Here is a 16,015-nt window from a genome sequence, read left to right as displayed (position 1 = left end):
GTTTCAGGCTCGTGGGGCTGGCTTTGAACCATGCTCAGCCTTGTGTGATCCAGAGCCCTTAACCACTACGTGACAGGTTTGGCCCACAACTCTGAGTTTTTAGTCCAGTGTGAAAATGTCATGTTTATTTAAACATGGAATCTGGACATCCTCTTTCTCTTTTGGTTATAATAACATTTGTATATAATTTGCAGTTTGCAGAGCTTTTAGAGCCATATAATTTAAATTAACTTGGTGGAAATTTGCCAGATATTGACAGGGTTGAACTTGAGCTGTTACAGGATTTTTTTTTTTTTTTCTTTTATAACTTGGTAAGTGAAAACATCTCCAGTGTTTGTGGAGAGGAAATATCCTTATAGTTTAGGGCCATATTTTATAACCATTCAACAAATGAATGGTTTTGTGGTTACATTTCTACCCATTGGATTTTTAAATAATTATTTATTTAACTTTATTAATTATTATTATTTTAAAATTTGCAATACAGGGGCCAGCAGATGGTGTAATGGCTACATTGCTGGACTCCAATGTAGTCAACCAGGGTTCGAGTCCTGGACCTGGTGGTTTAAACTTACACTGGGTGTATGTGTATGTGTACCCAAGATCCCAAGAGGAGAATAGAGGAGAAGGGATTGTGACATGGCCATCCCCCTGGGGTGGTGGTGGTGGTGATTTCTTGCTTTCTGTCTCTCTGTCTCTCTCTGTCTTTTTGGTGAGTACATGTACCTTATAGCAAAAAATACAAAAACAGAAAACAATAAATTTGCAATGTGACATGTGTATTCACCAGAGAGAAACAGAGAGAGAGAAAGAGGGAAAGTGAGAAAGCAAGCCACCAGGTTTGGGACTCTAATCACAGTTGACCATGTGGAATTCCAGTGCCTTAACCACCATGCCACCTGCCGGCCTGCATTGAATACTTTTATTGCTTTTAAAAAAATGTATTAAAAATTGCTATAGGGCACATGTGCCCACCAGAGAGAAACAGAAAGAGAGAACGTGAGAAAGTGAGCCTGGGAACCAGCAGTTAGTGTAATGTCTATTTCGCTGGACTCCCACGTAGTCGACCGCGGTTCGCGTCCCGGACCCGGTGGCTTAAAACTCACGCTGGGCGCATGTGCGTGTGTGCCCAAGATCCTGAGAGGAGAATGGAGGAGAAGGGATTGCGTGACCATCCCTCCTGGGGGGTGATTTCTCGCTTTCTGTCTCTCTGTCTCTTTGTCTTTCTGGAGAGCGCAAGCACCCTATAGCGAAAACCTCTCCAAAAAAAAAAGAAAGTGAGCCTCCAGGTTTAGGACTCGAACTGCAGTTGGCCACATAGGAGTCCAGTGCCCTAACTACCATGCCACCTGCTGGCCCCTATTTTTATTGCTTTTGCTTAATACACTTAACAAAACAGAACTGGTCATTATTACTAATTCAAGAGTCATCTAACTATTTTATATGAACCATGTTTTTTGGTTTAAAAATTATGAGTGTTCTATTTAGAAAAACTTGAGAATTTAACATCTCTAATTAGGCCATAAAAATCAGTGCTACTAATTTATTATACTGGAATTTGGAAGATGACTAGAATGGGTACCTTCCCACATAGGGTGCTGATGCACCCTTAATGTTCTGTCAATTGCATGGTCTACATTCTGATTTAGGCATTGCCGGCAGACAGCCTGTGGTAGAGTTCGCTCGTAAGAGGGTTCTTAATCTTAGGAGATCTGTGAGCTGCAGGGGTTTGGGAATGGAAAAGTGGGCTGAGAGAGAAGGAGTTTGCATTAATATTAAATTGAGGGAATATGTGATTGATGAATCAATATCCTTTAAGGCAGTGGTGTTCAAATTAAATTTTAAGTAGAACACGTAAAAGTGAAGAGATTTCTCAGGTAATTAAAATTTTATTTTTTTTAACAGAACAGTTAATGTAGACGTAGTGAACTGCCCTGCTGGTGGTTGTTAAATAGCTGGTTAAAAAAAAAAATTCTTCAATAGTTTGAAGAGACTGAAATGTTCGCGTAGTAATTATTAGGTCATCAGAAAAGTCATGATGCATTTTGGATAGAAAAACAGAAAACTATGTCATGACTTTTCTGATAGCCCAATAAATATGCTGGTTGATAGTTTTCAGAGGATTGAAAATATTCTCTTATTTTATAATGGAACACAATATGTAAAATGATGGCAGATTTTGCTGGAATTAACCAACGGTGGGCCAGTGTTTACTGGGAGGTTGGGAGGTCTATGTAGCTTCTACTGAATGATCAGACTCATTAGATGGCCACAGGCCACATACGGTAGGTCCTTCTATCTATTTAGAAGGATGTAGGGTAGGGGCCAGCTGAGGGAACTAGATCCAGCATGGATGACTGTTTTAAAAAAAAAAAAAAAAAAAAAATGTTGTAGCTCCTTAGATCCCAGAGGTGCCAGGCTGAAAGATAGATTTCTATTTCGGTTACTAGAGTCCTGTGTTAGTTGTTCAGCTGGACAGAGCTTTTTCTCACGTATTTTTGCTTCTGCTCGGTAATGAAGTGTTCATAGTTTCCATCAAGTTAAGTTTCTTTCTTTTATCCTCTTAAGGAAAGGAGCTCCAACAACTTCCCTCATCAGCGTGGCTGTCACAAAGTAAGTATGTGTGTTTTTCTTTTTCCTGGGTATGAAAGTATCTTGAAAGAGTGGTTGGTAGGCACTGTATTATTATTTTTTTTAGTTATCAATGGATGCGTGCTTTGCCAGAGAGACAGAGAGACAGAGAGACAGAGAGAGGGGAAGGGAAGGGGAAAAGCATTCCAATGGGGTATGGTCACGCTGTGACCCCTTCTATGCTTCCTCCCTGTCAGGACCTTGGGCACACATGCACAGATGCTCGGTGTGTTTCAGGCTCGTGGGGCTGGCTTTGAACCATGCTCAGCCTTGTGTGATCCAGAGCCCTTAACCACTACGTGACAGGTTTGGCCCACAACTCTGAGTTTTTAGTCCAGTGTGAAAATGTCATGTTTATTTAAACATGGAATCTGGACATCCTCTTTCTCTTTTGGTTATAATAACATTTGTATATAATTTGCAGTTTGCAGAGCTTTTAGAGCCATATAATTTAAATTAACTTGGTGGAAATTTGCCAGATATTGACAGGGTTGAACTTGAGCTGTTACAGGATTTTTTTTTTTTTTTCTTTTATAACTTGGTAAGTGAAAACATCTCCAGTGTTTGTGGAGAGGAAATATCCTTATAGTTTAGGGCCATATTTTATAACCATTCAACAAATGAATGGTTTTGTGGTTACATTTCTACCCATTGGATTTTTAAATAATTATTTATTTAACTTTATTAATTATTATTATTTTAAAATTTGCAATACAGGGGCCAGCAGATGGTGTAATGGCTACATTGCTGGACTCCAATGTAGTCAACCAGGGTTCGAGTCCTGGACCTGGTGGTTTAAACTTACACTGGGTGTATGTGTATGTGTACCCAAGATCCCAAGAGGAGAATAGAGGAGAAGGGATTGTGACATGGCCATCCCCCTGGGGTGGTGGTGGTGGTGATTTCTTGCTTTCTGTCTCTCTGTCTCTCTCTGTCTTTTTGGTGAGTACATGTACCTTATAGCAAAAAATACAAAAACAGAAAACAATAAATTTGCAATGTGACATGTGTATTCACCAGAGAGAAACAGAGAGAGAGAAAGAGGGAAAGTGAGAAAGCAAGCCACCAGGTTTGGGACTCTAATCACAGTTGACCATGTGGAATTCCAGTGCCTTAACCACCATGCCACCTGCCGGCCTGCATTGAATACTTTTATTGCTTTTAAAAAAATGTATTAAAAATTGCTATAGGGCACATGTGCCCACCAGAGAGAAACAGAAAGAGAGAACGTGAGAAAGTGAGCCTGGGAACCAGCAGTTAGTGTAATGTCTATTTCGCTGGACTCCCACGTAGTCGACCGCGGTTCGCGTCCCGGACCCGGTGGCTTAAAACTCACGCTGGGCGCATGTGCGTGTGTGCCCAAGATCCTGAGAGGAGAATGGAGGAGAAGGGATTGCGTGACCATCCCTCCTGGGGGGTGATTTCTCGCTTTCTGTCTCTCTGTCTCTTTGTCTTTCTGGAGAGCGCAAGCACCCTATAGCGAAAACCTCTCCAAAAAAAAAAGAAAGTGAGCCTCCAGGTTTAGGACTCGAACTGCAGTTGGCCACATAGGAGTCCAGTGCCCTAACTACCATGCCACCTGCTGGCCCCTATTTTTATTGCTTTTGCTTAATACACTTAACAAAACAGAACTGGTCATTATTACTAATTCAAGAGTCATCTAACTATTTTATATGAACCATGTTTTTTGGTTTAAAAATTATGAGTGTTCTATTTAGAAAAACTTGAGAATTTAACATCTCTAATTAGGCCATAAAAATCAGTGCTACTAATTTATTATACTGGAATTTGGAAGATGACTAGAATGGGTACCTTCCCACATAGGGTGCTGATGCACCCTTAATGTTCTGTCAATTGCATGGTCTACATTCTGATTTAGGCATTGCCGGCAGACAGCCTGTGGTAGAGTTCGCTCGTAAGAGGGTTCTTAATCTTAGGAGATCTGTGAGCTGCAGGGGTTTGGGAATGGAAAAGTGGGCTGAGAGAGAAGGAGTTTGCATTAATATTAAATTGAGGGAATATGTGATTGATGAATCAATATCCTTTAAGGCAGTGGTGTTCAAATTAAATTTTAAGTAGAACACGTAAAAGTGAAGAGATTTCTCAGGTAATTAAAATTTTATTTTTTTTAACAGAACAGTTAATGTAGACGTAGTGAACTGCCCTGCTGGTGGTTGTTAAATAGCTGGTTAAAAAAAAAAATTCTTCAATAGTTTGAAGAGACTGAAATGTTCGCGTAGTAATTATTAGGTCATCAGAAAAGTCATGATGCATTTTGGATAGAAAAACAGAAAACTATGTCATGACTTTTCTGATAGCCCAATAAATATGCTGGTTGATAGTTTTCAGAGGATTGAAAATATTCTCTTATTTTATAATGGAACACAATATGTAAAATGATGGCAGATTTTGCTGGAATTAACCAACGGTGGGCCAGTGTTTACTGGGAGGTTGGGAGGTCTATGTAGCTTCTACTGAATGATCAGACTCATTAGATGGCCACAGGCCACATACGGTAGGTCCTTCTATCTATTTAGAAGGATGTAGGGTAGGGGCCAGCTGAGGGAACTAGATCCAGCATGGATGACTGTGGTTCAAATCTCAGCCCCAGCAGCTTGAAAACATACTGGCCACACCCAAATCCTGACAGGATGGAGCCAATGAAGTGATTGTGGCGTGACCATGCCCCATTGGGGGGTGCTTTCTCCCCCTTGCTTTTTCTGTCTCTCTGTTTCTCTCTGGCAAGTAAAATATAAATTTATTTAAAAAATAAAGACATAGGACAGGAGCATAATTTGCTGGCAGGTTCATATCGGGTATTCTTTTTCAGCCAGTGTCCTTGCAGCTGTCATGGTGCCAGAAGATGGAGCTCTACATTGGACAGGGAGAGGGTTATTCTGGTTTAAAAGCCTAATGACCCACAGGAGCCAAATTTCTTTGTAACAGTTCTGTAGGCCTAGCTTTCAGATTCTACAAGCGACATTTAGTTATGTGTCACTGTACTCAGGGAAGGCCAGCTAGCATGCCGTTCCTATTTATAGCTCACAGATAGTTATTCTAGTTCAGATGGAGCTGATCATTTAGGGTCATTTTTACCATGAGCCATGGGTCTAAGTAACTTTGCTAACACGCTGACATTTATCAGATGATCTGGGAAACAGAGTTTCTACACAAGAGTAGCTTGTCATGCTTTAGGGGAAAGTGTTTTGTTAACCCACAGGCACAAAGTAAAATCTCTGCCATTAATTAAGGAGAGTACAGCCTACCGTGCAGGTGAGCTGTACACCTAAAGTCCTTGGAAGAAAATGTGCAACCTGAAGCCCAGTCTCGGACATGGCACCTGCAGTGCGCAGTCCTTGGCGGGATCCTGAAATGGATGGGAAGACGAAAACAGATGTAAAGGATGTTTTGGGGGACAATTGGGGAACTTAAGTATTACAACATTACCTTTTCTATGGAAGTGGGTTTGGGATTTGGATCTTTTTTGAATTTTAACAAGGTGGAAAATAGCCAGCAAGTTGGGATGATTGACAAGGGAGAACCTTTGCTCTGTTTGTCCTCTGGAAACACAAAGGAGTAGAAAAATCCTCTTTTAGGGAAGCTAGAATTACTTGAGGCATTATTTAAAACTCAAAATCAATTTTAAGTGATTTAAATAGCGTTAAAGTATTTCTCATCGTAACAGTGATACCTTGAATTATAGGAGAAAAAAACCTAGCCTGATATTTCCTGACCAAGAGAGTTTGGTGTGAAGCCAGTAGACAGCAGTTCTGAGCTCTCAAGGGTTCTTCAGGGCAGGTCCAGCTCTGTCTGCTTTATCACCTTGGTCCTTCCTCCATGAGAGGGAGAGGCAGAGAGAGAAAGCCATCCCCAACAGGGTCCCCATGCCACGATCCACCCCATCTCAGCTGGACTGGGTCACAGGTATGCACACGCATGGACGTCGTGCTCGGGAGGTCCTGGATGCAAACCTGGTACCTTTCCCATGGGTCCCGTTGCATTACTACTAAACCACCTCCTGGCTCTTTCTTGGCCTTTCCTTGGGTGTTGAGGGTTCTCTTCCTATTTCCTGTCGTATCCATTACCTCTTCTCTAAATGACCCCTGTTTGGCAAAGATATGGTAAATCTCATTTGCAAGGGACCAGCAGGTGGCATGGTGGTTGAGGTACTGGACTCCCACATGGCCAACAGTCGTTCGAGTCCTGGACCCGGCAGCTTACTTTTTCACTTTCTCTCTCTCTGGTGAGCACAAGTGGCCTATAGCATAATTAATTAATTAAAATTAAAATAAATAACTCTTAAAAAATCTCATTTGTGAATGGAGACTATGACTAATTTCCTTCATCGTCCCAGGTCTTATTATTTTTTCTTTCTTTTAAATAATTATTTATTTTGTTTTATTTATTATTATTATTATTATTATTATTTTAATTTGACAAAAGAAAGATAGTGAGAGGAAAAGTGAGAAAGCAAGCCTCCAGGTCTGGTACTCAAACCACACTTGGCCATGTGAGAGTCTAGAGCCTTAACCACTATACTACCTGCCAGACCCAAGTCTTATTATTTTATTTTTATTTTTTATGGAGAGGTTTTTTTCTATAGGGCGTGTGCGCTCGCCAGACAGACAGAGAGAAACATAGAGACAGAAAGCGAGAAATCACCCCCCAGGGGGGATGGCCACACCACAATCCCTTCTCCTCCATTCTCCTCTCGGGATCTTGGGCATGCATGCACACGTGCCCGGCGTGAGTTTTAAGCCACCGGGTCCGGGACGCGAACCGCGGTCGACTACGTGGGAGTCCAGCGACATAGCCATTACACTAACTGCTGGTTCCCTTATTATTATTTTTTTAATTTCCTTTTTACCTCTTAGCCATCATTTTTTTTCTTTAAATGAGAGGTTTTGCTATAGGGCATGCACGCTTGTGGAGAGACGGAAAGACAGAAAGCAAGAAATCACCCCCTGGGGGTATGATCATGCTGCAGTTCCTTCTCCATTCTCCTTTTGGGATTCTGGGGATGCGTGCACATGTGTATGGCATGAGTTTTAAGCTGCCAGGGCTGAGACAAACCATTGTCGACAACGTGGGAGTCCAGCGTTGGGAGTCCATAACCATTACGCGTTTGCTGGTCCCTCTATTAGCTGTCATTTGAATGGATTGTGATCAGTCTGCCATCTTGAACCAGATATATTTTCTCTCTTCATAATTTGAAACAATGAGATTTGAACTGTCTGCATTATGCTTCATGTCTCCTACTTATGGTCTGTGTGTTTTTCTTCAAGAATCTTTTAGGAAAGACAAATCTGCTGTATTTGAAATCCCCACTCTAGCACATGAGGAGAAATCCAGATTTGAATGTTTGAGGGGTAGGAAAGAAATTTCAGAACAGAGAATCAGGGCCAGCTCCATGGCTCAGTAGCAATGGCTGCTCAAGGATCACACTGGATCCTACATGGCGGCCATGGGTGGAGTCCCTTTTTTGGTCAATCTGAAAAATGCCAGCTTCTATGTGCATGAGTACCCAGGATCTGAGGGACTGTAGCATGTCTAGACCTTGCGGAGGGTGCTTCTTTCCCTCCTCCCTTCTTTCTTTTCTCTCTCGATGCCACAATCCTCCAGCCTCCGGTAGTTCTCCAGTAGTTTTTGCCATAGGGCAGGTGCCACCTTGCCAGGTTCCTTTTTCTCTCTCTCTCTCTAGTGCAGACACATACTCTCATGAATAAAAGAAAGTTAAAAAAAAAAAGAAAAGAAGTTGGAATAAAGGAAAATAAAAAGAATCAGGTGGTTGGAATTCATTCCTTATTTTTCAAAAACCATGTAAAAAAATTAAATTGTAGGGCCAGCAGGTGACACGGTGGTTAAGGGTACTGGACTGCCACATGGCCGACTGTTGTTCAAGCCCTAGACCTGGTAGCTTGCTTTCTCACTTTCCTTAGTCTCTTACTCTGTCCCTCTCGGGTCAAATTAAAATAAATAAATAAATAAATAAATAAATAAGGTCAAATAAAATAATTATTTAAAAATAAAATTAAATCGTGACTCAGTGATTGCTTTTTCCCCCCCTAGGATAATAGCCAAGGTTCTGGAGGACAACAAACTGCCCGGGGCCATTTGTTCCTTGACTTGCGGTGGAGCGGATATCGGGTAGGTTGGGAGTGAGAGTATCCGAGAAATGACCAATGAGAATTATCTTCACTAGAATAATGAAACCTAGTACAGCTAGGGTGATGAGAATGGTTCTTTGAGAGCATTATTATGGACCTTTTAGGGCTCTTATTTATTAATACATGACCTCCATTGGAGAATGAGTAAAGATGTCTTTTAATTGCCCAGAGCATCTATTGATAGGGTGGTTATGCCTTGAAATAACAAACTGCCCTGATGACTGGCAGCTCCTCATTTCCCGATACTTAGTTTCTAAAGGTATTTAATAATACAGGAAAGCGTTTATGGAATTGTAGGCTGGGATCTCGTTTCCAAGTGAGAACAGAATCTGCTGTCTGAATTCTTTAGCTGACCAAAAAAAAGTCATGGTTTTTTATTTTATTTTTAAATTTATGTTATATGTTTTTATTTGATTTTAAGACTTTTGTTCTAGGGTACGTATACTTTCCAGAGACCAAGAGAAGGGAAGTGAGAAATCACCCCTTGCTCCAAGGGGTGATGGCCATACCACAATCTCTGCTCCAGTCTCCTCTTGCGATTTTGGGCATGCACACACATGTGCCTGGCCTGATTTTTAAGCTACCAGGTCCAGGACTCAAACCGTGGTCAGCCATATGGAAGTCCAGCACCTCGACCACTATGCCACCTCCTGGCTCCTATTTATTTATTTCTAAAATATCCATATAATTACTATGCCAATACATTCTCCCTCCTCAAGTAGACAGTCAGGTTCTTAGACTATCCACAGTGTTGTACAGGCACTGTCACTACCTCATTGCAGACACTGAGCATCTCAGAAAGCGACTCCATACTCTTCGACAGTCACTTCTCATCCCCTTCCATCCCCCTTTCCTGGCAACCACTAATGTGCTTTCTGATTCTATGGAGCTGCCCATTCAGGACATTTCGTCTAAATAGAATCAGAGGTTGCCTTTTGTGTCTGGCTTTTTTTTTTTTTTTTAATTTTGCCAGAGGATATGTTTGCTTGCCTGAGAGAGAGAGCTTAGAGAGTGAGAAAGTACCCTCCGAGAGGCCTGGTCACACTGCAATCCCCTTTCCTTCATGTCTCCCTCCTTCCCGGATTGTGGGTATGCTTGCACACATGTCTGGCTTGTTTTTCAAGCTGTCCGATCTGGGACTTCAACCATGCACTTGGCCAGGTGGAATCCAGCCACCTCAATCACCAGGCCAGGGGCTGGCCCGTATTTGGCTTCTTAGCATAATGTCAGAACCTTTATAAGCTGGAACTAACCATAATTGACCTGTGATGACAGCTGAGGTTATTACCAGCTTAGGTTCTGATGAGGGTGCGTTTCCTAGCAGTGAAGTCTTATCATCCATATAGATGTGGTTAAAATGCTAGTCTCTCTCCAATACTTCCACCATACTTACATCTATTTGTTGAGCAATCTCACAAAAGATTTATTTTTCATATAAATTAGAAAATATTAGGAACTCTAGCTCCCACATACTATACAGTGCATAGTGTTATTTAAAATGTATTGCATTCTTTGACTTAACCGCTCGGTACTTGAACACTCGGTCCTTCATGTTGACCTTGGAGAAGTTCAGGTGATTGTCATGGTGTTTATAAAAGGGCGTTAAACAGCAGCCGCCTTGGGGATCAGTGTTAAGTTTGTTGGTTGAACCTGGGAGGCCTACCTCATTAATCTAGTCGAGCTGTCCGGCCACCTTGGACTACTGCTGTGGTTGCTCTGTTTGGTTACCTCAGACTCTTCGAAGCGCTATGAACCAAGAGGGTCAATTCAATAGTGTATGATCCACATCCCTTAGAAACAACTAGAAATCTCAATACAGCCATCGTAAGTCAGCTCGCATGAGGGATAATTTAAGATGTTTTCCTACTTTCTAAAGGAATTATGCAGTTTTGGATAAGTGTTTACAAAATGCCTGAAGTCCTCGATGAGGAAACATCATAGTATCTCCTCACCCACTCAGTACAAGAAGGACTTTCTGCTTTCACTAGTGACTTCTAGGGGATTTCTCTCTGTAAATTGTTCCCAGAGCAGGTTAGCCTGTTCTACTGTATGGTTCTGTATGGTTTTGTGAAAAATGTGTTTCCTTGTTCTGAAGACCTTCTCTTGCTCCCTGGGATGGCCGTCCCTGTAGCTTTGACTGGCTACCTTTTTAAGAAAACACCAGTGTTTTCTTGCCAGGGACCATTAGGTGTTGCCATTCATTGCTGGGTTTCTGGAGTTGGGTGACCGTGTCTGTTCCCCTGCAGCACAGCAATGGCCAAAGATAAGCGAGTGAACCTGCTGTCCTTCACTGGGAGCACTCAGGTGGGAAAACAGGTGGCCCTTTTGGTGCAGGAGAGGTTTGGTAAGTGTTGGCTTTCTAAACGGTTTTAATTCCCACAGAAGTACAAATGTGAAATCTCAAAGTTGGTTTTTAACTTCCTCAATACTTACCATGCAAAGACAGCCATATTTATTTGGATGTCCAAAGGAAAGGAAAGAACACAGTAATTAGCCACTGGATATTAATGAAATCTCAAATTTAATCACATAATTTGAGGGATCAGCAGACGGCATATTGGTAACGTTGTGGGACTCCCATGTAGTCAACCGCAGTTCGAGTCCCAGATCCAGTGGCTTAAAACTCATGCCAGGCGTGTGTGCATGCGTGCCTAAGATCCTTAGAGGAGAATGAGAAGGAATTGTGGTGTGGCCATTCCCCCGGGGGGGGTGATTTCTTGATTTCTGTGTCTGTCTCTCCAGTACTCACTCTCTCCAGTACTCACATGCACCCTGTAGCAAAAATCTGTCAAAAAAAAATCACGTATTTTGAAAAGGATGTCATTTTATTTTTAAATGACTATAGTAGAATTACATAAAATCATTTTTTAAATTCTAGCAGACCTGTTTGATAAATTAAAAAGAGAAAAATCACAATTTAAATAAGACCAATAATATGGGACCTAGAATGAGAGTGGGATAGAAGACTTATATCTGATCTTTTCTTATTTATATTTCGTATGTACATGATTAAAAAGAGTTGCACAAATACAGTTTTGCAGACTGTACTTTATGGCTATCTTAAGAAGTTTTCAAGGAAAATATTCATCAATTTTTGAGTTTAGACTAACCAACCTCTGCATAAGATGAGACTTGACTAGTTAATCCGCTAGCCTTTGTAGTATACAGGCATTGCCCCACACCACGTTGTAGAGGGCATGTGTGCTCACCAGAGGAGGGGGAGAGAAAAGGAGAAAGCACCCCACAGTCATGCCAAAATTCTCTCTTCCATTTCTTTACCCCGTCAGAGGTTTAGGCATGCACGTATATGCACACAGTGTGTTTCTTTAGCTACTTGGGCTGGGAGCCATGTGAGATCTGTCTCCCTTAACCACCAGGCCATAGTACTGGCTTATCGATTTCTATTTTTTTTTTATTTTTTTGAGAGGTTTTTGCTATAGGGCACGTGTGCTCACCGGAAAGACAGAGAGAGACAGAGAGACAGAAAGTAAGAAATCACCCCCCAGGGGGGATGGTCACGCCGCATTCCCTTCTCCTCCATTCTCCTCTCCTGATCTTGGGCATGCAACACACACGCGTCCGGTGTGAGTTTAAGTCACCGGGTCCGAAACTCAAACCACAGTTGACTACATGGGAGTCCAGCGACATAGCCATTATGCCAACTGCTGGTCCCCCCAGTATTGCTTTTAAAAAGCGAATTTATAGAGGCTAGCCAGTGGTGTGGTGGTTAACGTGGCTGGATTCCACATGGCTGACTGCACAGTTTGAGTCTCGGATGTGGTAGCTTGAGAAACACACTGGATATGTGTGCACACATGCCTAAAATCCTGAAAGGAAGGAAAAATGGAGGAGAAAGGTTTGCAGTGTGACCATTCTACATGACAGTGCTCCCTTGCTATTCTTTTCCTCTCTGGTGAGCACACACATCTTCTGGAAAAAAATGAAAAAACTTATTAAAAAAAATTATTAGAGCTAATAAGTGAGGCCAACAAGTTTGCAGAATACATCAGCACACAAAACTTGATTATATTATTTATTACTTATTTATTTATTAGAATTATTTATTTATTATTATTTTTCAGCTTTGTCTAGAGAGAGAGAAAGAGAGAGAGAGAAGAGCAAGCCACCAGGTCTGGGACTCAAACTGCTGTCAGCTGTGTGGAAGTCCAGCGCCTTTAACCACCATGCCACCTGCCAGCCCTCGTATTGTTTATTTTTTAAAAACTTTATTTGGAACCAGCAGATGACAGAATGGTTCTGTTACTGGACTCCCATGTAGTCGCGGTTCGAGTCCCAGACCCGGTGGCTTAAAAAACTCACATCAGGCGCATGTATGTGTGTGTCGAAAATCCTGAAAGAACGGAAGAGAAGTGATTGTGGCATTGCCATCCCCCTCGGAGTGATTTCTTGCTTTCTGTCTCTGTCTCTTTCTGCCTTTCCAGCATGCATACATACCCTATAGCAAAAATCTCTCTCTTTAAAAAAAAAAAAATTACTTAATTTTATGTATTACTATTTTTAATTTGCTTCTGGGCACGTGTGCTCACCAGAGAAGGGCAGGGGGAGAGAGAGAGGTAAGGAAGCAAGTTGCCAGGTCCAGGACTCTTGGTTGGCCATGTGGGAGTCTAGTACCTTAACCACCACACCACCTGCTGGCCACCAAGTATATTATTCCTAAGATAAATAACGAATGATCTAAAACATGAAATTCAGAAAACAATTCCATTTACAGTAGCATCTAAAAGAATAAAATTAGAGTAAATTTTAAAAAAGGGTATATGCTTTTTTTAAAGAATTATTTTATTTTATTATTATTATTTTCTAATATGCTATAGGACATGTGTACTTAACCAGAGAGAGAAAGGGAAAGTGAAAAAGCAAGCCACCAGGTCCAGGACTCAAACTACGGTTGACCATGTGGGAGTCTAGCGCCTTAACCGCTACGTCACTTGCTGGCACCAAGGTGTATGTCTTTACACCAAGTACTGCAGATATCATTGAGAGAAATTAAAGAAGACCTAAATAAATTAGTTAATTTTTTTGAAAGACATAATATTGGTAAGATGTTAATACTGCCCAAGTGATCTAAGATTCGGTACAACCCTATCAAAATCTTAGCTGTCTTTTTTGCATCAGTTGACAAGTTGATCCTAAAATTCATATAGAAAAGTAAAGGACCCTAAATGTCTGAAACAATCCTATAAAAGGAGAAAAAAGTTGGAGGACTCTTATTTCCCTATTTTAATAGTTATTGTAAGACTACAGTAATCAAAACTATGTGGTCCCAGCACCAAGACACACATAAAAATCAGGGGGATAGAATTGAAAATCCAGAAATAAACTCTTATATTTGCAGTCAGCTGATTTTTGACGTATGTGTCAAGACATCTCAATGGGAGAACACTAGTCTTTTCAATAAATGGTGCTAAGACAACTAGGTATCATATAGAAGTATGAAGTTGGATTGCTACCTCTTCCTGTACACAGAGACTAAATTAAAATGTATTGAACACCTAGGTAGAAGAGCTAAAACTATGAAACTTTTTGGAGAAAACATAGTAACTTTTTGTGATTTTTGGTTAGGCAATGGTTTTTTTTAGATGGGACACCTAAAGTACAAGCAACAACAACAAAAAAATAGATAAATTAGTTTTCATCAAAATTAAAGACTTCTGTTCCTTAAAGCACACCAGGAAAAAGGTAAAAAGAACAACCTACAGAATGGCGGGAAATATTTACAAATCATGTTATCTGATAAGGAACTTGAGTCTAAAATATGCAAAGAATAAAAAACTCTTAAAATTGAATAATATAAAACAAATAATCCAAAATAGGCAATAGATTTGAAAATATATCTTAAATGACAAACACAGCAGCAGATGTCATATTCTCATTCTTGTCCCCTTGTTCTTTTTTAATTTTTTTTTCTGCCTTAGGGTGTGTGTACTCACTGGAGAGAGGGAGAGACAGAGACGATGAGAGGGAAAGTGAGAAATCAACCCCCAGGGGGGATGGCCATGCTGCCATCCCTTCTCCATTCTCCTCCTGGCATCTTGGGCACACTTTATACACATGCCTGGTGTGAATTTCAAGCCACCAGGTCTGGGATTCGAACCATGGTCGGCTATGTGGGAGTCCAGCAATATAACCACTATGGCATCTGCTCACCTTATCTGCCTTGTGTTTTTTTGCTCAGCAATAATTTGTTCTTGTTTAAGTACTACTATTGATATAATTCCAGGGTCTTTTAAATGTTAAGTTCTTGCTTTTCTTTCCTTCCTTTCTTCCTCCTTCCTTTTCTCCTTCATTTCTTTCTTCCTTCTTCTTTCTTTCTTTCTCTCTCTTCTTTCTCCCTTCCTTCCTTCCTCCCTTCCTTCCTTCCTTTCTTCCTTCCTTCCTTCTTTCCTTCCTTCCTTCTTTCCTTCCTTCCTTCTTTCCTTCCTTCCTTCTTTCCTTCCTTCCTTCTTTCCTTCCTTCCTTCTTTCCTTCCTTCCTTCCTTCCTTCCTTCCTTCTTTTCTGGAACTCAAACCATACAGCTAGCACTGTGGGATCCAGCTGCCTTAATCACAGTTTTTTGAGTGTATCTGCCTGTCTCAAGTTACAGGTGCTTTTGGGGCCAGCAGATGGCATAGCGGTTACATTGCTGGACTCCCACGTTGCTGATGGCAGTTTGAGTTCCGGCCCTGGTGACTTGAAAATCATGCCAGGCACATGTGTGTGCGTGCCCAAGATCCTGGGAGGCGAACAGAGGAAAAGGGACTGTGGTGTGGCCACTCCCCCAGGAAGGGGAGATTTCTTACTGTCCCTCTCATTGTCTCTGTCTGTCTCTGGTGAGTGCACGCACTATAAGGCAAAAACCTCTTTAAAAAGTGACAGGTGCTTTTATAGTGAGGTCAGTAGTTAGGAATGTGGTAGGGAGCAACCCAGAGAATTGGGAGCATGTAGAAAGTGTAGACTCCTCTTCTGCCAAGTGTCACGTGCAGCCATGCAGGAGAAGCAGACGACAGGCATAGGACCTGCTGTTTCTTTCTTTCCTTAGTACGGTACAGCGTAGTGCCATGCCGTAGCCAGCAAGCTGTCATGACATCAAGTACTGCAGCAGAGAGAAGGCAGTGTAGCACTCTGGCTCTTAGCAATAGCAGCCACAGCCCCTTATAATTAATATCCACTTCATGCTTAATTCTTCCAGAGCAATGGAAGTGAGAACATACGCTCC

General features: G+C 41.5%; 1 protein-coding gene across 3 annotated transcripts in view; it reads left to right on the top strand.

Annotated features, from left to right (window-relative positions):
- The window catches only part of ALDH7A1 (aldehyde dehydrogenase 7 family member A1), a 63,869-nt gene that overhangs the window by 23,320 nt on the left and 24,534 nt on the right, over positions 1–16,015 (top strand). For 2 of the 3 annotated variants that reach the window (XM_027770689.1, XM_006145525.3), the window contains 2 exons: positions 8,701–8,778; positions 11,045–11,142. In XM_027770689.1, the coding sequence (XP_027626490.1) occupies positions 8,701–8,778; positions 11,045–11,142 (176 nt within the window). Of the gene's footprint in view, positions 1–2,568; positions 2,614–8,700; positions 8,779–11,044; positions 11,143–16,015 lie in introns of all 3 variants that reach the window. The other variant, XM_027770688.1, reaches the window with a different exon arrangement.

The sequence above is a fragment of the Tupaia chinensis genome, unplaced genomic scaffold (genome assembly GCF_000334495.1).
Source record: "Tupaia chinensis unplaced genomic scaffold, TupChi_1.0 Scaffold000152_1, whole genome shotgun sequence".
In the NCBI taxonomy this organism is placed as follows: Eukaryota; Metazoa; Chordata; class Mammalia; order Scandentia; family Tupaiidae; genus Tupaia; species Tupaia belangeri.
Note: the sequence above shows the minus strand (reverse complement) of the source record. Positions and strands in the feature narration are given on the sequence as shown.